Source organism: Barbus barbus (genome assembly GCF_936440315.1).
Source record: "Barbus barbus genome assembly, chromosome: 35".
Lineage (NCBI taxonomy): Eukaryota > Metazoa > Chordata > Actinopteri > Cypriniformes > Cyprinidae > Barbus > Barbus barbus.
In genome coordinates this window covers 6,905,800-6,927,198 of record NC_136763.1, presented here as the reverse complement: position 1 = coordinate 6,927,198, position 21,399 = coordinate 6,905,800, and the positions used below count along the sequence as shown (strand labels likewise).

General features: G+C 38.3%; 1 protein-coding gene across 1 annotated transcript; it reads right to left on the bottom strand.

Moving 5' to 3' along the window:
- Nucleotides 1–340: 340 nt before the first annotated feature.
- On the bottom strand, nt 341–20,286 carry pik3ca (phosphatidylinositol-4,5-bisphosphate 3-kinase, catalytic subunit alpha). The gene is made up of 21 exons (XM_079393608.1): nt 20,065–20,286; nt 19,070–19,174; nt 17,428–17,840; nt 17,018–17,227; nt 12,615–12,865; nt 11,892–12,137; nt 11,592–11,677; nt 10,547–10,652; nt 8,380–8,532; nt 7,913–8,047; nt 6,929–7,053; nt 6,558–6,804; nt 6,364–6,467; nt 6,070–6,241; nt 5,098–5,204; nt 4,063–4,184; nt 3,903–3,981; nt 3,587–3,757; nt 3,347–3,464; nt 3,100–3,254; nt 341–2,013 (listed from the first exon to the last, which is right to left on the bottom strand). The coding sequence occupies exons 3-21, from the start codon at nt 17,777–17,779 to the stop codon at nt 1,743–1,745; spliced, it is 3,210 nt and encodes a 1,069-aa protein (XP_079249734.1). The 5' UTR covers nt 17,780–17,840; nt 19,070–19,174; nt 20,065–20,286; the 3' UTR covers nt 341–1,742.
- Between the last annotated feature and the right edge of the window lie 1,113 nt (nt 20,287–21,399).

Genomic DNA, 21,399 nt, shown 5'->3' with positions numbered 1-21,399 from the left:
TTCAAAACCTGTATGACTGACTTTCTTCAAACAAAAGATGATATTTTGCACAATGTTGATAATCAATCAGTTGCAGTTTCCATTGACTTCCATTGTATTTTTTGCCCGTTCGATGAAAATCAATAAGAACCGAAACGGTTTAGATATCAACGTTTACAATACATAACGAAAGAACTGTTATTTTTGGGTGGACTATCCCTTTAATGCTTCTCACACTAACTACGAGTTATATCCGTAAGTCAGGCAAACAGGAAAGGTCTTGCCAGATTTAGCGTAGTAAAATAAAGTACCCGGAGACACAGCTCAACTGAAGGGGAGAAAAAGCTATTTTGTTCCTTCGTAAATGCGCAGCATCAAAGCACAGACAGTGTTTGCTTTCCTGTGGCATGCAAGGGCACATGCAGAAGAATACCAATTCATACTATGCGAGTGTATTAAGGCTTCATATCTGCACGCTGCCAGAGCATCTGTTAGGACAAACAATACTTTGCGCTGCTCAATCGCACCGGACAACCAAGAAAACACAGAGAGCCGATAACCTGGATTCCCGTGATGTTTTCACTGGAACTGGAAAAACAACATTGATCTGTAAGGAATAAAAATGAAAATATGTCCCGATTAGTGATAAACTTATATATATCAGCCAGGCCATTCATTTTTAACCCATTGGTACTGACGGACAGCCTTGTCGAAAATAAACATTGCTTGTATGCTTTAAACTCAATATTCTGGGTAAATAGTGTGTAAAATAAGGGAAAACAGCACTCATTTGCTTACTTATCACCATCAGTACTGGCCATGAAAAAAACCCATATCGTAGTCCTAAAAATGAATATTTATTTTTATCATGAAATCTGCGCTGTTATTGTGTAGTGCGTTATGTGCATATTGAGAACATAAACCATGTCATTACCGATGTCTCTGAAAAGTCTGTATAAGGAGTATGAGACTCATGTAGTGCTACTGTGAGGCCAAAATGTGAGTTTGTAATAAAAAGGAAATAAAAATATTCACGTCCAGTGCATAATAAGGTACTCAGGCTATCATTTTAGCTCGCTGTGCATATAAGGAAGAAAAGAGAATGAAACCTTATCATCTGTCTATTATAAACCAACTGAACTCAAAGGACAGGAGCGCAAATCGAAAATCAGCACCATCAGATTCATACTGCTACGCCTCGGGCTGCCTTTCGCGGGGTTAGTGTTGGTTTTGAGAGGAAAGGCCAGGTAGCAGACCAGAAAGTTTCATACCCTGTTTTTCTAGTGTTCTCAGAGGTTCTGTGCATATTAGAAGGCATTTGTAGTTTTAAACAGGAAGACATGAACATCTCCACAAAAGCTCCTGAAGAGTGCAGAACTTTTTTTTGTCGTCAATGGTTTGTTTTCCGCAAAAAAAATAATATATATATATTAATAAGAAGAAGAAGATGATTTGACTCTCCAGGAAAAGAGCAGCACAATGTGGAGAGAAAAAAACTGGGACAAAACTACAGCTATAACGTACAACCACTCCGGACGATGATGGGCAAGAGATGCCTCACATGGGGAAAATAAAAATAAACAAGAGGACACAAAAAGATGTCCTTCCAGGTTGTTTTAGTGCTCTGAAGGTCATTTGTACATGAGGTTTGAGTGCTATGGTTCTCCATGGCATAAATCAGGCAGTGCGTCCTACAAAAAGGGTCTTGTTTCTGCCTGTTATCCGGCCCTAAATTCCACCAGTGGGCTGGGATCTGTGTCGGCTCAGTTTTGGGCATGGTGTCGGATGGTGTGAAAGATCCAGTCCATCTTTGTGGTCCATCCACCATGGTGAGCGTCATTCATTTGCTTCATGAAATAGTCTAGGGCCTCTTGCTCAGTTTTGTCCAGTGCCAGGGTCTTTCGGATGTAAGCGATGTCATCAAAGGACTGCAGCTCTGGCATGCCTGAGCCCAGCATCATGGAGAAGAGATTTATAAAAAGGTTGGCATGCTGTCTGATAGCCAAGTAAGCCTTGTAGCACATCTCCTGGAACCTGTAGGGGGAGACAGCGAGACATTCAGCTTCCCTGCTGCATCTATAGAAAGCAACAAACTCTGAAAGGAGTAATGAGGGGGGTTTTAATAGGTTTTTGGTTAAATGTATGAAATAAGGTCTGTGGTTAACACAAGCTCAATACTCAATAGCTCAAAATATTTACACATTTTATTCTACAAATTAAAATACATCAGCAATACTGAATTTGTGATTTCTTAAAAGATTTCTTGGAAAAGCCAGTTGCTAAAAAGTGGCTAAAATGGAAATGCTCTTGTAAACGAGTCTAACTCAAGCTTTGCAACTTGAAGATTTGAAATAAAAACTGAAAGCTTAGCTTTTCATTCTTGGTGATTGTAATAAGGCATCAAAATTCTGAAAAGTGTTCATTTGTAAAGATTATCTTGATTAACCAAACATTTAAGAATCATAAACTTTTGTTGGTCGCAGCGCTATTTTCCTGCAATAATCAAGAAGTTAATTAAAAAAAAAAAAAAAAAAAAAAAAACACTCAAAATGCTGTGTTGGCCTACAAAATTGTCACTCCTGCTGTGCTCTATAGCTACTAAATTTAAGAATGCAAAATTCTGAAAACATTAAAACCTAACTTGCCTATATGCTTTAAAAAACAGCATTTGGATGAGCTCAAACCCTTTTTTGAAGCTGTCCTCAAATCCTGTCCTTCCACCAGAGACCACTTCATCATTGGTTTAGTTTTTTGCAAGTGGAAACATGAACGTCTACTCCTCTGACACACAGTGATAGAGAACAAATCCTGCTTTTTTGAAGCCTCCTTTGAGTCCCGACTGAAGCGGAGATTTGTTAGAAAGCGGAAGTCTGGAGATGAGGCAGGAAACTTGGCAGCCGGCCGGCTGTCAGAGTATTGTTGGAGGAGGAAAGGCTGCTGGGATGGTGGCCCGAGAGGCCCGTTTTGAAAACCTCTATTGTTCAACTCAATCTCTAATTGTCTCGGATAGTTAGCTGCCTGTCAATTACTATGTTAATGTTGAAACACAAAGGATTTGTTTCTATTAAGCTCACACTGGAAAATAATTGGCAATGCTTGCAACATACCACACATACGCACCTCTCAAACTCTCTGGTTTTAGTGCACTCTTGGGTTCCTCCTTTGCTGATCACAATTAAGAAGTCTTGAGTTAAGACGAACGGCACTCGCTCTCGCTTGTAGCCAAACTTCTTCTTCTTGTGGTCCAAAAAGTGACCAAAATCTATATGAAATAGCTGCAGGGACATAAGCAAAAGGTCAATATGAGAATATTGATAATGACTGAATGTTTCAATGGCATTAAGGCATCTAAAAATCAGGTCCATACCTGCCCATCATCCTTCACCATGATGTTACTGTTGTGTCTGTCACCGATGCCCAGAATGAAAGTGGCCACACAATAGCCAGCACAGGATCGTGTAAACAAGTCGATGGCCATGTCATACCTATTAACACAGATGATTTTATTGTATATTTGAATTGCGCATTGTACATTTATTTTGAATTTAAATGGTGAAAGTAATTTTTTTTTATTATTATTATTATTATTATAATAAACGCCACTCACATCTCGCCCTTGTTCTTGTCCTTTAGCCACTGATGCAGTGTTGAACTGTTAAACTGCAGTGCCCCTTTTAGACCTCCTTTACACTGAATCTGCATGATGGTGTGGGAACTTCTCACTACCTCGATGAGACCCACGCAGTCTCCAATAGACAAGCAGCCATAGGGGAGCATTCTGGGATACAAAAAATGTGAAAGTTAATACAAAATTCTACTTCTTGGCTGCAGGAAACTAAGAACAACTTAACATTAATATCTGGTAAACTACTATTTATTTGGCTGGACAATGCATATATGCATTTACCACTGCGCCCACATACCTCAGGTCCAGCCCCTGATTTTGCCAAATGTTCTCCATTATTCTGATGATCTGAAGTGTCAACATGTCTTGCCGCAGGTCTAAGGAAAGGAAAAGGTTTTGTTTTTTACCATACAAAATAGAGACAATTCATACTAAAAGTGAAAAAGAAAAAATCTTACCATCCCCATTTTTGAAGATGATCTCATTGTTTTGGAAGAGAAGTTCGGACATGATGTCATGATTTTCCCAGTTCAACCAGAGCGGTCTCTTGGCAGAGGACATGATTCTGCAGTCTTCAAGTCTACCATGCAAACAGAAAAACAATGTTCAAAATTAAACAGACTACCATTTGAAAGAGTGGGGTAAGTATGATGTTTTTTGAGAGAAGTCTCTTGTGCTCACCAAGGGTGCATTATCTGATTAAAAAGTAAAAAAATAAATAAATAAATATTGTGAAATACTATTACAATTTCAATAATGTCATTTAGTCCTGTGATGCAAAGCTGAATTTTCAGCATCATTACTCCAGTCTTCAGTGTCTAATATGCGAATTTGCTGCTCATGAAACATGAATGAATGATGCATTTATATAATGAACGAATGATGCATTTATATAGCGCTTTTATTGTGTATTACCGTACACTCAAAGCGCTTTACAATCATGTGGGGGTCTATCCTCAACCACCACCAGTGTGCAGCATTCACTTGGATGATGCGACGGCAGCCACAGTACAACGGCGCCAGTACACTCACCACACACCAGCTACAGGTGGAGAGGAGAGAGTGATAGAGCCAATCAAGTGGATGGGGATTACTAGGAGGCCATGATTGATAAGGGCCATTGTAGGGAATTTGGCCAGGACACCGGGGTTACACCCCTACTCTTTATGAGAAGTGCCATGGGATTTTTAGTGACCACAGAGAGTCAGGACCTCGGTTTAACGTCTCATCCGAAAGACGGAGCTTTTTTGTCTTACGGTCCATGTTGAAGACAGTGGTTCTGCTTAATATTTTTGTTGGAAACTATGATTTTTTTTCTTTAATGAACAGGAAGTTCAAAAGAACAGCACTTATTTGAAAAGGAAGATTTTGTAACATTACAAATGTCTTTACTGTCCTGGTTAATCAATGTTGTAATAACACCGACACGTGCTATCCCTGCTAAGTGAAAATACATTCCCTGAGCTGTAAATGCTGCGCAAGTTGGTACTCACCGTAGGTTACCCAGCTGGTGGGCAGGGTTGAGTGGAGAGGTGAAATTTTGGAGTGCATCCATGTAGTCCGGTCGCCTCATCTGCTCCACCAGGAACTTCATTTGCACCTGAAAAACCGAAACAAATAAAGTCTCAAATAAAAGTCAGTCAATACTTAAAAATATTTTTCTAAGGTCAACATCAGGGAAATTAATGATCTCAGATTTACATTTAATTAAATATTTTAGTATTATTCCTTCATCTACTGCCCTAGTATTGATTTCCTAATACACCAAGAGTCAGGAGCAATAAAATTTAATGAAAAATAAAAAAGCATTTATCCATAATTTTATCATATATTAAAACTAACTTTATTTTGATCATTTTTTTCCATGTTAATTTCATGTTACTACAAAATTTTAAGTTGTATTTTCAGTGATGTTGTTTAATTATCAGTTACTTATCTCTGTAAATTTGCTTTGAATTGCAGATTATTTAATCCATTTATCCTCATGCTTACAGCTGCTTATTTGGTTTTTCATTAATTAATTTCAATCGATTGATTGTTTTCGATTTGTTTATAAATTTCCAAAGTGATTTACTGATTCCTCAAATGATTTTGCAATTATCAAATAATGAGTATCACATCTGAGCCCCCATAATGAGGAGCTTCTCACACTGATGCACAGAAAAGCCATTGGCCTCCTCAAACCTGATCCAAGTTTATCCTCAGCAAACGCAAAACAACTTAATTGATTCAAGCTCAAGTTCATTAAAGTCGTTACGTTAACAACATTGAGTGGGATGTTTAAGGTAATGCCTGAGTGCTTTTTAAGGATCGCCTCACAGAGTGGATGTTGTATCCTCTGTAAATGTAATCTAACAGCTAGGGTTTCATTTGCAGTGTACGTAAATACTCTCCTAATATAACCTCACGTGCCCATCCACCTACCTACTTATAGGTGAGGCGAGAAGGTCAAAGGCTGAGTTTACCTTCTGAGTTTCATCCTTCTTTTCCTGTTTGAGAATGTCTGTGAGGTTGATGAGCTTCTCCATGGCTTCCACCTGTCTGCTCAGGTGCTTCAGGTACATGCCACATGCCCGACAGTACGACTCCAGCAGCAGACCAAACCGCTGACTCACGGTTTTATTGTGCATTTCTGACCTGCAACCCAACAAGATAGGTTACAATTTAACTTCATTTGGAGCTTCAAAAACATCAGGATATTTACGTCACTGTGCGTAAAAGCCTGACAGAAAAGAGTACAAAAAGAGGAAACTGCTTACTTCAAATGCCAAAAGAAGAAGTGCCCAATCCTCTGGTTGGTAAGAGCTTTTTTCAGCAGAAATCGCACCAGTGGGTTATCAAGATACTGCTCATACTTCAAAACCTTAATCAAATTAAAAGTGAAACATTGAAAAATCAACAAGTAAACACAATAAGGACATTTATCATCAATAACTAAATATATCAGTCTTACCTGAACCAGTTGAATGAGGTACTGTGAGAGTTTGTCATCAGTCAGATACTTCTCAAGGCACCGAACTGCAAAGTCTCGGATCATTGGATCAGGATAGTTACAGTCAAGCAACTCCATGGCTTGTTCAGGCTTTATTGCGGGCCAGTCTTTAAGAAGACAATACATCTGTGCAACTTCATCCCTGGAATTCCATTTCACTGCCAAGAGAATCTTTGGCAGGATTTCTGGAATATTTACACAATACTGCCTAGAGTAGAAAACACAAATCACTGTTTTAAATAGCTTCAAAATATCAATAAAAAATATAAATAAGTTCACTTTTGTGCCAATGGACACCAAAATGAGGAGAGCTTATGGTGGCGTTGGACTACCTGTGTCTCCATAAGAAGTCTTTTTCCTGCTCAGTGATCTCAGAAAGCGCGTCCCTGTTGCTCAGCTGACGAAGTTGCTCTATATCTGCCTCCGTCATGGCATGGTCTCGGGCCAGTCTGCTGCTCTGTTAGTCAGATGAGAAACTCAATTACTAAACAGAGAACAAATATCACAAAGAAAACTCCCCTTGGAAAGGAACCTAAATTCATATTTTATTAATGTTTAACAATTACTAATTAATATTTAAAATCTCACAATATTTACAAATGTTTGACTTTTTTTTTTCATTTTATATATATTATTATATATATAATTTTATATATATTATATACATATTACAATTAAAAACATTATTCCACAAAAATATTAAGTAGGGAAATAGCATTGATAATAATAATAATAATAATAATAATAATAATAATAAGTGTTTCTTGAGTAGCAAATCAGCATATCTGAATGATTTCTTAAGGATCATGTGACACTGAGGACTTAAAACTCAGCTGACAGTTATTTTACATTGTACTAATATTTCACACTAATATTATTTTGACTATGATATTGTTTGATCAAATAAATGCAAGACAGACCTAATATGACCTCTGTTATCATTAAACAACACTGTATGGTTCTGTAGAAGTGATGCATCAGTGATTTTTAACAGTAAGCAGATTTGTTTTGAAAGCAGTAGTTCAAAATGATGAATGGGAGATGAATCAACAATACATTTTTGAGAAAGTACATAAACATCCAGGACCAATACTTCAACAACAACAACAACAACAACAAAAAAATAAGTGGATGGTCACTGCTGAGCTATATTACAAAATCAAATAAATGAACATTAATAATTCAAATAATGACTCATGAGGTGACCGTAGAGAATGAGATGTTGCTCATGCTCCACAGGCTTGTAAAGAGTATTAATAGCAGCAGGAAGTGTGTCACTATAATTAATTAATTAGGATGCGTGTCTGTAAGCTCACCTGTCCAGACTGGCAGTAATTGTATCCCATCTCCCTGGATATTATCCAGTTAGCGTGATCCTCAATCGTGGCCATGTCAGGGTACTTAACGGGTGAGCTGAAGTGGTCAAACTCCAGCTCTAGACATGGGGTTTCCTAGACCAAAAATAAATAAATGCATAAATGAAAAATACAGCCTAACGCTAGTAACTAAATAACATTTTACTAAGAACTAATACAGTTTTAGCATCTATGCCATTACACTTGTGAATTCTGCATTAATTCTGTATGTCTGGCCATTAGACTAAGATTTTTCTCATAAATAAACAATTAACCAATTAAAATTATAAACACAACACTGAATAAACAGATTTAGACCATACGCTCTTGATTAACCATGTCACCTCAGATTAGACAAACACAGAGGAATCGTATTAGATCTTATTAAAGTGGCTTAGTCTTCAAAGAGTTTATACAAGAGAGGAAACCTTATTAGGGTTGGAGCCCGTAACCCCAATGGGGTTGAGGAGGTCTTCTAGGCCGTGTGGTACTGGCCACAGGTTCAGTGCCATCTTTCCTGAGACCAGAGTGTGTGTGTAGTCAAACAGGTTGACATTTCCCCAGGCCAGTGGACAGTGCTCCTGTAGAAGATCATTTAAATGTTCATTTCTGAAGCAAGCACCATTAAAACACTGTAAATAACCATTCTGAACTGCGTTCTCACAAGGGTGAGGTATGAGTAGTCTTAAATACATGTAAATTATTTATAATCTTAATATTCTGACTTAGCTTTTATTTTTAGACTTCTATATATATATATATATATATATATATATATATATATAAAAAACACATAAATTTTTTTTATTCATTATTTTATTATAGGCTTTTTGTCATTTCTATTTAGCTTTAACTTATATTTTTTATATATATACTTTTCTTCCATGTCATTCTTCGACTGAATCTGGGTTCTACGTCAGCAGCACCACACGTCACATATCATGATACTCTCATGAACACGCGTCAAAGACTGACACGGCAGAGAAGAAATTATTGAATAAAGTTGTTATTTTTGTTTTCTTTGTGCACAAAAAGTATTCTCTTAGGTTCATAACATTAAGGTTGAATGTCACATGGACAGGGCTTGAAAACGAAAAAAAAAAGTCAATCGGTTCACTCTGAGCAGAATTGATATTTTAACGTTTCCGTTCCTGTGTTCCTCTGTATTACAACCATTCCGAAACCGGTTTGAGTAGAAAAAATAAGTTAATAATATGTTTTTTAAAATTGTAAAAAAAAAAAAAAAAAAAAAGCGCTACTTGTATAAAATTTCGTTTTGAGAAAAAAAAAAAAAAAAGACTAAGCCGCATCGCATTTTATTAGGCTATTATTCAGAAATGATGTAGGCTAAAATGCCACTAAATCAAAAATGTTTACAAACATTATAAACAGTTATTAGTTTCACTCCACAACAAATCCTCTAAACTTAAGGATATAGCCTATAGGTTATAAAAACGTCATTCCAAAAAAAAATTAAAGGTGAAACTGATGCCTACCTCTCTCACTCGGCACGAATCTAAACGTTTCCATATTGTCGACGTATACTAAAATATTATTTATTGGCTTTTACTTTCATTGACGTAAAACATCATCCTTCACATCGGCAATAACAGCACAGTGAGGCAGTGGCCACGCTGAACGCAACAGATTGGACAACGGAGCACTGTAACTTCGTTCCTTTAACTGTATTTTTTTATTATAATGAACTGGCTGCAATGTTGCAAAAATATGTCTTTGTGCGCATGAGGCGCCAGCACGATATGGCCATACCAACACTGGTTGGTTATACAGACGCAAGACATCATTCAAAATTCCTTTTTATGTAAGCCTATAGTTTTATTGTGTTTTCTCCGTTCACAGAAGCGCAGCAGGTGCGTAAGATCTGTTGAATCCATCGTACTCTGTCGTCGGATAAACTCTAACGCCGGTGTTCTGATGATTTGTGCTACCCTGTCAGATTTTGCTACCTCCCATTAAAACAGATGGTAGCCAGATTCATTTCCATTGCGACTAGAGTACACAGCTGAGCGCAGGCGGGCATTTCATCCGTCAGCATCACATTTGCATAGTCTGTACTACTTGAATTCCTGATGGGTGAACAGGAAATTTCAAATATTAAATGGAACAATAAAATAACGTTATTAACCGGTTAATAGCCATTTCAAATTTTCGGTTCTGTTCGGAACTATAAAATTTGATTTTGTTTCTGTTTCCGGTTCTGTTCCATTCAAAATTTTGTTCGTTTCCGGTTTTCGTTCCTTGATCTGGTTCAGAGCCCATCTTGAACGTGTCGGTTGCCTTGCTGTCTATGGAGGATCAAAAAGCTCTCAGATTTCATTAAAATTATCTTAATTTGTGTTCCGAAGATGATGGTGACATGAGGGTGGGTAATTAATGACAGAATTTTCATTTTTGAGTGAACTATCCCTTTAAACTTATTTTATTTCAGTTAGTTGCAAAGTCAATATTTGGTAGTTTTTCGTTTAAATGTTTTCATTGAATATTTATATTTAAAGCTTTATTTCTATCAAAAAAAAATATTTTTTAAATAGTTTTACTCTACAATAACATCACTACAGAAAAGCAAGTCATTACCTCTTTTGCCCCCTTCCTTCCTTTCACAGAGCAGATGGAGAGACAGAGGCGAGCCGCCCGGGGGATGTCGGGAATGTACATGTCATAGGTCAGCCACTCGTTCCACCTGGAAACAGAGAGAGATAATGTCAGCATTCTATCAGTTTTTAAAATGTGTCATTTTGCATTTCAAATGTCTAACACTTTTAGAAGTCATAACATAGTACATGACATCAGGGGTGTGTCAACCTCCAGCCACCACTGGCACACTGAGGACAATTACTGGAATATGGGAGAAATTAATATGACTAATTATCATATGGCCAGTGCCTACTAGACTGAAGTAAATCTATTTACACAATGACAGCATGGACCTATTGGTTTCAATGAGTGGTACAATGCCACTCCCACACTCTGCAGAGAATTTAGCATAAATGAGGGGGATATTTTGAAATGAGACGAGGTGGGGTGTTTGTGTGTCACATTGATTACCAAGAAACATGACACTTTGTCTCAGAAAGACTGCAGACTCATGCACTTGTTTGACATTTAAAGCCAACATAGCACATCTGCATACTTCGGTTCACTTTGGTTTTTACTACATTACAAAGAAATATGGAAGTCCGTTTCCGCTATAGAAAAAAAAAAGATAATTGCAATTTTCTTATTTTATAGTTTATCTCGCAATTATGAGATAACATCTTGCACTTTAGATTTTTTCCACAGAATTGCGAGTTTATATCTCATAAGTGCACTTCATGAACTTAATATGTGATTCTGTGCATTAGTATAAATAAGAAATAGAGTGTAACAAAAAACATTTTTGAACAAAATTTGCAATTTTGTAATACAGACAGACCCTTTCATCCATGTATTTAGGCTCCTGTTAAAAAATATATGAAATCAGAATTGTAAAAAAAAAAAAAAAAAGCATTTGCAATATATATTCATAATTGCGAGAAAGAATTGTATGATAAGTATAAAAAAATTCCATGGTGGAAACAGACACTTTCTCTCAGTAATAAATCAACTGTAGTATCAGATATGACAAGTGATCACATGGTACCTTGGGTTTGAACACGGCACACGCTGTGTGTTGACATTATCACACAACTGTTCTCCACCATGGTAGATCCCCGTCCGCACATAAATCTGAAACAAAAGGTAAAAGCCTATGAGCAAACAGCCTCAAGAAAACGCTAGTGCAGAAAGGTCACGCAATTATAAAAAAAAAAATAAAAAAATAAAAAACACACCAGCAGCTTCCTGTTCTTTCACAATGTGAAACTTCTGCTATCTCACCAAACACTTCCCATGCGCTTTGTATAAAAGACTTTCAGAATACAATAAGACATCAGCTAAGCACCTTGTCAATGTCCCGAATATTCACATTAACGTATGTGGCACAGAGGACCCTTATCCTTAGAGTACTGTTAATGGTCCAGAGGGATTTGGTGGAGGCCTCTCCGTTCATGTAAGGCGTGGCGGTGGAGATCCGACGGGCGTAGGAGGGCATGGTGAAGTTGTCCATAGGCAGCTGAGAGTAAAGACTGTCCTTGGACATAAGCATGAGGTTTGGCAACCGACCCAACATAATGCAACTCCGTACATACTGATGGAACGAGAGAAAGAAAAACAGAGAGATTTTGTTCATAAAGCCACATAATCAGCACATCTCATGGACTGTAAAGTCATCCAAAATGTCCAGAGCTATTTTTAGTGTTCTAAACACTAATTCTGGCAGTACTTTTTGTTGGGACGATGCAAAACTTCAAATGCAGCCGGATATTGAGACTCCTCATTTGCAATCAGTTTACTGGCTGGTTTTGAGATAATGAAAGCCTGAAACAAACACATGACCCGTGCCAAAACCCTGAAAAATCTGAGATGACTAGACATTTCAGATGGCTAATTAATCAGTGCCCAAACCATAAATATGTACGGGATAAAAGCAGCATGAGAACAAAAAAAAAAAAAAAAAAGTAACACAAACTGCATTCATACACAAAATAGCAGATGGTTATTTAAGAACATGTATGCAATTGTGAGCGTTTGAGGTAATTTAGTGAGGCCAAAATCACCTAAATACCTTGTACTGACTGATGGGGTACTTTTCCAGCAGATACTCGTCACAGCCGCAGACTTTCAGGATGTATTTGCCCTGATATTCTTGCACACACATCTTTAACTGCTCGGCCGACAGCAGCATGCTCCTTGTCTTCTTCCTGATGGCTTCGGCGATTACCTGCTCAGGTACGCAGTCGTGATTGATCTTAAGTGTGTACTTTTGCTTGTCGTTGTTGGGTGACACAATCACCCAGATAACCACAATGATTTGACCTAGCACACAAATAAGAAGATCGGAGCGTTAACAGGAGCAGCATTTAATTTCCTTCAGGCATCAAGCACGTGAGAACAAACAATTAATCCCACATGATTCAAGATTCAAGAGTCAAGATTTTTATTCGTCACATACACAATTATACAGAGTATAACCAGCAGTGAAATGCAAGTCAGGTCCGCTCCAAAGACAGTGCAATTGTATAGACAAATATTAAGAAAAAGAAAAGTAAAAAAAAAAAAAAAAGAATAAAAGATAAAAAATATATAAATATAAATGTGCAGGTCAGTATGTTGTTGACATAAATGGTAATATAACAGGAATGTGCAAAAAAGTTGTACAGGGTATTTAAATAGCAGCAATATGAGGTAGAGAAAAATTATGAATAGTTTATTGATATAGTGAGGTTAACATGGAGTCAAGTGATGTTATGACACAGAGAGTTTAGGAGCCTGATGGCCTGGGGGAAGAAGCTCCTCCTAAGTCTCTCACTCTCTGTAGTGCTTTGCAGTCCTGATTTGAGCTGTTTTCATACCACACTGAGATGCACTGAGTCAACACACTTTTTATGGTCCCTGAATAGAAAGTTTTCAGGATTGCTGGTGAGACCCTGAATTTCCTCAGCTGTCGCAGATGGTACAGTCTTTGCCTGGATTTTTTTAACCTGTGTTTGGATGCGTGTAGTCCAAGTCAGGTTCTCAGAGATGTTTACACCGAGGTACTTGAAGCTACTCACCCTCTCCACAGGGGTCCCACTGATCATAAGAGGAGTGTAGAGCTGCTGCTGTCTCTTCCTAAAGTCCATGATCAGCTCTTTAGTTTTGCTCACATTCAGAGTGAGTCTCTCTACCTCATCCAAGTATGCGGTCTCATCGTTGTTGGAGATGAGGCCCAGAACCAAAGTATCATCAGCGAATTTGATAATAGATGTGGAGCTGTGAGACGACACGCAGTCATGAGTGTAGAGAGAGTAGAGCAGGGGACTCAGGACACAACCCTGTGGGGCTCCTACGTTGAGGGTGATGGAGTTTGAGGTGAACTGGCCAACTTTCACCACTTGAGGTCTGCCGGTGAGGAAGTCTTGAATCCAGTCACAGAGTGAGGAGTTTAGGCCGAGGTCTGTGAGTTTAGATGCCAGCTTGATGGGGACTATAGTGTTGAAAGCTGAGCTATAGTCAATGTATAGCAGCCTTACATAATTCCCATTGTTGCTGTCCAAGTGTGTGAGGGAAGAGTGGAGGACGTGAGAGATGGCATCGTCCGTAGATCTGTTTGGGCGATAGGCAAACTGAAGAGGGTCCAAAGTATCGGGTATGGAGGAGCAAATGTGGCTCTTTACAAGTCTCTCAAAAACCTTCATGACTATAGATGTGAGGGCAACTGGGCGATAGTCATTCAGGCAAGAGGGTTTATTGTTCTTAGGCACAGGGATTATTACGGATTTTTTAAATGAGGTGGAAACCACGGAGGTAGCAAGGGACTCATTAAAGATAGACGTGAACAAACCAGCGAGCTGATCAGCGCAGGACCTCAGAACACGGCCGGTTATCCCATCAGGTCCGGCTGCTTTCCTGACGTTCACTTTCTTTAGCGCCCTCCGAACCTCATCCTCTGACACGGTGATTACAGGATCATTGCTGCTCTGCCTGCTGCTTCCTGACGCGCTGGTCGGCAGAGACGTGCTGCCGCCATTGCAATCGAAGCGGCCGAAGATGTGGTTTAACTCGTCAGCCAGCAACGGATCTGCTCTCACCTCCGCGGAGGATTCGTTTCCGAAGGCACAGATGGACCTCAGTCCCTGCCACATCCGTCGAGAGTCATTGAGCTGGAAATGAGACTCAATTCTCTCTCTGTATCTGTGTTTAGCGGCTCTTACTGCGCGTCGGAGAGCATAGCACGATGCTTTGTACTCGCTTATATTCCCGGTCAGAAGAGCCTCATTGTAAGCGGCAGTGCATGTGTTAACCGCAGCATGGATTGTACTGTCCACCCATGGTTTCTGGTTGGAGAATGTCCTTATCGTTATTGTTTCTGTAGCTTGCTCAGTTAGCGTGTTTACAAAGCTCAATGCTACATCCGTGAACTCGCTGACGTCAGAAGAACTCGCCCGGAACATGTCCCAGTCTACGTCATCAAGAGCCGCCTGCAGCATAACCTCTGAGTGGGAGGACCAGCGCGTCACTACTCTCTGCACCGGAGGATCCTGAACGAGCCTTTGTTTGTATTCCGGTGTGAGAAAAATGGCGGCATGGTCCGATTTACCAAAAGCCGGAAGTGAGCGGGCTTTGTAGGCATTCTTGAACTGAGTGTAGCAATGATCCAATGCGTTTGGTCCTCTAGTTGGACAGGATACATGTTGGTGAAAGTTCGGCATGACCCGTCTGAGGTTAGCTTTGTTAAAGTCCCCCGCGATGATAAAGGCAGCGTCAGGATGTTTGTTAATGTAGCCGCTGAGCATATCGTGAAGTTTAGACAAAGCCAAGCCAGTGCCCGCCTGTGGTGGAATGTACACAGCAGTAACAATGATCGATGAAAACTCCCGGGGCAGATAAAATGGGCGGCAAATAATGGAAAGATGTTCCAGATGAGGCGAGCAGGAACGCGACAGAATGGAGATATTCCTGGGATCACACCATTTCTTGTTAATCATGAAACACACTCCTCCACGTTTCTGACAAAGGATGTTACAGTCGCTTATGTCCCATTGGAAACTAATCTTGGCTCTAAGATCGTCCATCTTATTCTCCAAGGATTGGACATTTGCGAGCAGAATGCTCAGAAGGGGAGGACTGTGAGCCCTTTCCTGAGTCTATCTCGAATCCCAGCGCGTTTCCCACGGTGTTTCTTGATCCTTCGCCTCGGGGGGTTATTGTTCATCTCTGCGTTCCGAAGTATCTCCAGAGGCCATGCTGGATTCCTGGATAAAGTGTCCTGAAACAGGTTGGTGTATCAGTTTCCAGTGTTCAAAAGTGTTTCTTTGTTATAGGTGATCAGTGCCGACGTGAGATGTGTAAAAAGGGAAAGTAAAACTAAGTAAAAAAAGTAGATAAAAACACAATCTTAGCGGAGCGACCTGGACGGCGCCCGAACAAAGCGGCGCCATCTTGGATGAGTCAACTCATCGTCCGAACATGGCAACTGAGTGCGTTAAAAAGAAAGGCTGAATGTTGAATACATCCCAATGAAGTTGTCAGGGAATTAATGTAATGGAGTTGTGCATACATTCCTCCAGGCTAAGAGGAAACTGAGGGTAAAAGCAAAAACAAGCATCACATGCTTCATGACTACTACTACTACAACAACACAGGCCCGTTCAAATAAGAAAGAAAACAGAATTGCTGCAATATAAAACTTTAAGGAAAAACTCGACACGTTAAAGATTACAATTGGCTACAACCCATAAAGAAACATTCCACGTCATTTTCAACCTCAGAATCAATGTGCAGCATTTGTGGCATGCTGTCGATTACCACACCCAAAAGTGTCGACTGGTCCGTCAGTGTGTATTAACAAAAACAAAAAAAAAAGTGTGCTAGCATAAGACTAATGTGCTAGCATAAGACTAACATGGTAAATCATAATTTATATAAAATCATTGATTATATTTCAAATATTTTAATTAATCTATATTTTCCTCAATTTCCTTTAATATTTTTTAAAATTATATTGAATTAGTTTATATTAATAAATTTTAATTCACTGTAAAATAAAGATAAAAATTAATTACTAAGACATTTTAAAGCATGGGAATTAGGGATATATCTGAGGAATGATGCAAAAAAAATTGTTAAATCGATATTTTTTTTATATACAGGTTCAAAATAAGAGAAGTTTACATTAGGCAGTATATTAAAATATCTTAGATTTTTGATGCTCACATATAAGTCATGACACAAACACGACAATACTGGTCTAAAAAACAAACTAGGCAAAAAATGGCAACTGGTAATGCATAAGCAGAAGTGCCTAGAAAAGTTGTCTCACTTCGAAAGAACTAAGAACGTCATAGCTCAAGACAGACATTTTTTTTTTATCTCTTGAAGAAAATGTGAATTTACATGGTCAAGCCTCACTCAATATTCTGGAACTGACAACATGCTACAACCTGAAATAACCCAAAACATTCCTATAAAAGAAAAGTACAAGCCTACCTTTGTCTAATTTGCCATATATATGCTTTGGAAGCTCTGGTGAAGACTCTACATTAGGAGGATAAACGTATAGTGCTCGACTGTGTGGCCCACTGGCATCTCGCAGCTCTACTGAGTCTTTGCAGACATTAAGAATATTTCTCCTAAAATCCTGCACCTCAGGATCCTTCACTAGATCAAACTCGCACACCGGCATGCCGATGGCAAAACCTGAAACACACACACAAAAAAAAAAAAAACACCATCTTAGAACAGGGTCAGAAGAGAAGAGAGAAAAAAACAACTTCTGAATCAAACACGATACTATTCAAAGTTTAGGGTCAGTAAACATTAGAAAAAACACTGCAATTTAAAATAACTAATAACTGTTTTTTTATACATTTAAAAAACCAGCCCATGTGTGGTCTTACCGATTTCTCTGTTGAGGATTTTTTCCTCTCTGTTCCCCACAGGTTCTATGACCTTTAGGAAGGGCTGGAATAGCCGAAGGTCGCAAAGTCTTCTCGTCTCATCGTAGAACTCCTCACGTTCTGCCTCTTGCGTTACACTGACGAAAATATAGGAGGTCTCCTCCTGCAGCAGATGGTGGAGGGGGTACTTCCTAGCCTCCTTAAACAGTTCATGTTTGATTGTGATGAGAGTAGCCTCCCGGAGGCACTCTAGTGTCAGGATCATGCCATTGGGCAGTAGACAGTCCACCAGAATCCTGGGGGGCATCAAATGGATGCCCCATAGTTCTCCCGAGGAGGGTCTTGGAGGCATGATGTGAAGTCCTCACAATCTTCAAAAGGAAAAAAAAAAAATCTCCAACCTCCTGTTTCTCCTGAAGGGGAACAGGACAAATAAAGTATGTTTTGGCAACACGTCTGACATATGCACTGCTTTTAATAAACTCAACAGACAAGACAAAATGTGCAGCACTGCAAACTACACCTCAGATAAACAAGTCAGCATGTCCAACAAACAAATTAGGTCTTGAGAGACAAAGTCAGTAACAAACAGGAACATAGATCGCAAACAAGCATAATAAACTTGCATATAACAATGGTGATGCTACTCATAAACCTGTGTTATACATACTCTACCAGTTTGGGGTCTGTAAGATGTTTCCACAAACATATTAAGCACCACAACTGTTTTCAACATTAAAAATAAATTTGAGCAGTAAATCAGCATATTAGAATGATTTCTGAAGGATCAAGTGAAACTGAAGACTGGAGTAATTTTACTGAAAATTCAGCTTTGTATCACATCACATGATCACAAATTACATTTCAAAATAAATTTCAACAACAAAAAATTTGTTTAAAACTGTAATGATATTTTTACAATATTACTGTTTTCACTGTATTTATCATCAAATAAATGCAGCTTTGGTGAGCATAAGAGACTTCTTTCAAAAAATATCTTCCTTCAATATCTTACCATCCCTAAACTTTTGAATGATACCTAAAAAGACACACACACACTAATACTAAACCATGAAAACAACAGTCATTTAACGCGGTCATATCACTTACATCAGTCTTAATAAAAAAAAACATGCTTACAGGAAGTTCAGTACAACCCAACATCACTGAGCAATGACAGAAATGTATCACTCTGTGAGAGAGAAGCAATATTTCCACACAACATAGAGCCAAAAACATTTGGCACGTCATTCCGAAGTGGATGACTTGTTTTTCCTTGCAAACATGAGCCAACAAAAAAGACACCCTTATGCATCTCCTGGGTGTAATGCTGCTGAAAGCGATTCACTCGTCTGACAAACAGCATGTTAATGTGTGATCTGAAATTATTGGATTTAAAAACTAGGCCATGTGAGATGAACACGTCAGATCTTTTGTTCTGACTATGCTCCTATGCAGTTCTTCCAGTTTATTCATGTAAAACACCATGCAAATGTTTATTACAGAGCTTTGTGAATCTTGGTACAGCCACGGTTGTAACCACAGTGTATTGGTTATTTTTTATCTCTTCACAGTAAAAAAAAAAAAAGGAGGAAAAAACAAATGAATCAATATTTTCATAAGATTTGGTATTTTTGCTTACCTTAGTGTGATGTTAGGGCCACTTGTAAAAGTAAATGTCCATCATAGTTCAGATCTCCATCTGATCTGCTTGCTTTATAACTTCTCTTCAAATCCACTTAATATACTGTGACAACAGCAAGAAGGACAAACATTTAGTATCTAGTGGAAAGTGGACCAGCGTGCTCAGTTTAGCCAAAACATCTCTGATACCCATGCCAACACTACCAACCACAACAAACCTCCACAGCAGTGTTTAGAGTGACAGAGATGGGAAGATAATAAGATTAAGAGGTTTATCATTCTTGCATGAGAATAGAATAAGCCACAATGACAGAGAACCACTTGCTAAAATTAACTATTTATAGATACATAAGTCAAGTTTATTATAATAACTTAATGTTATATTCAAGTTTATTAGTTTAAACCACTAAGTTAGTCAAAAACAAACCTGAATCATGACAGAGCAGAAACATGCACTAATATAATATGACTATTACACACCGGCTTACGAAGTACACCGTTTTTTTTCAATAAACAAACAAACTGACATTTATAATAAGAACTTACTGAAGTATTATAAACGTAATATTTCTTGTTAAAAAATAAACATATTTGGAAAGCTCATATAACTACATGACATAATTAGCCAGCTAGCAATCCCAGACAAAACATACTAATTAAAAGAACACAACCATTTATATATTTGTCAGAGTTTGAAAACTCCAAAATAAAAATAAATATCAGTTGGCGTGTAATTAAAGTCATTAAAGACGGATTATTTCTTTAAACAATAAAATATTGATTCCTTTAGCCGCTAGGCTAATCCGCTATACAGTTAGCTAACTCGATAACTTTCAGATAAAATATGCTGTTATATCCCGCCAATGACGCTTCATTAGATTATACTCTGAAACGACACATACAATTTTAAAAGACCGCCAGCGTTGTTATTCAAACGATAAATGAATAAGCACATATCTCACGTTTATGCGTATAGCTAATATGGGTATGTACCGAAGAGTTGTTGTGAGGTAATCCGCTATTGGTGTTCAGTCGCTCGGTCAAGGCTGTAAATCCAGCGCGGGGCTTTGCTGGGCCTCTAGCCGCCCCGCTCTGACACACACCGCCTCTCCATCATCACAGCAGCGGCGGCGGACCGCGAGCAGTGTTTTCACACAAATCATTCAGCACTGAGGGTGAAAGACGAAATACATGCTGTCCAATATCCGATGGATTGGATAAAAATCGTCAAGAACGCTGTCACGATGGAATAAGGGAGGACCCTGTGACTAAACAAGCACCAAAGTGGCCGGATAGGAGAGAGGGAGGGTGACTGGCTGCTAAAGAGAGAGCGAGGATCACAAACCCAGTCAACTCCTTTTTTCCAATTGATCACCCCAGTGTGATATAGGATAGCCATATGTTCAACAAACACGTGCTAAACAAGCGAAATAAAGTGTGAATCTTGTCAGGAATCCTTTTATGCCATCTTCAGACTGCAAACATATGCTTATAAAGCTGCAGAGACACGAAAATGTGCCTTTAAACAGATGCTACAGGCACACAAGAATAATAATGAATGTTGAATGCATTAAAGAATGGGAATGAATATTTAAAAAATAGTAAATTATTAACAAATTAGACTTGCAAACTTCCTTCATCGTTGTGTTTACAGACATACAGTTTGTTTGTTTTTATTTAATCCGTACTAATTTAGATCTGGATAGTTGCATATTTAATAATAGATTTATAATTATATTGATAGTACTATGCTTTTATTTCTTTCCATAAGTGTAAAAATACAGAGAAATTATAGGCTATTTTTTATTATTATTATGAATGACTGACAAACTTTTACTCAGGTAAAAGTTATGGTCCTTGCTAAAACATACTTGAATAAAATAGTCACATACTTGAATAAATTGTAAAATATGTCATCCCAATTTATTGTTGATTATTTCAGTAAATATTTACTTTGTAGTTTGAACGTCTAAATGGATTTTAAGGAGCATAAAGGAGATTAAGCTGAGTGAAACACAAGTATTCATATTCAGTACTTAATTTAAACTATACAGATATTAGTAATGAAGTACACTACCTCAAGTAGACTACTTCACACACCGAGCCACAGGCTCGCGCATCCTCTCTTTGCGCGTGCTGCTGAATCGTCAATCAGATCCTCACTTCGATTGGAGTTGGACTGTACCAACTAGGCTGAGGGAGACGTAAATTCAAATTGCACTATATTTCCGACCACTGTAATTATGATTACGAATACCGTTTTAGAATACATGTATTCTCTTAAGTCAAATATGTCTCTGCCTCAATTATACAAAATTTCCCAAGTAT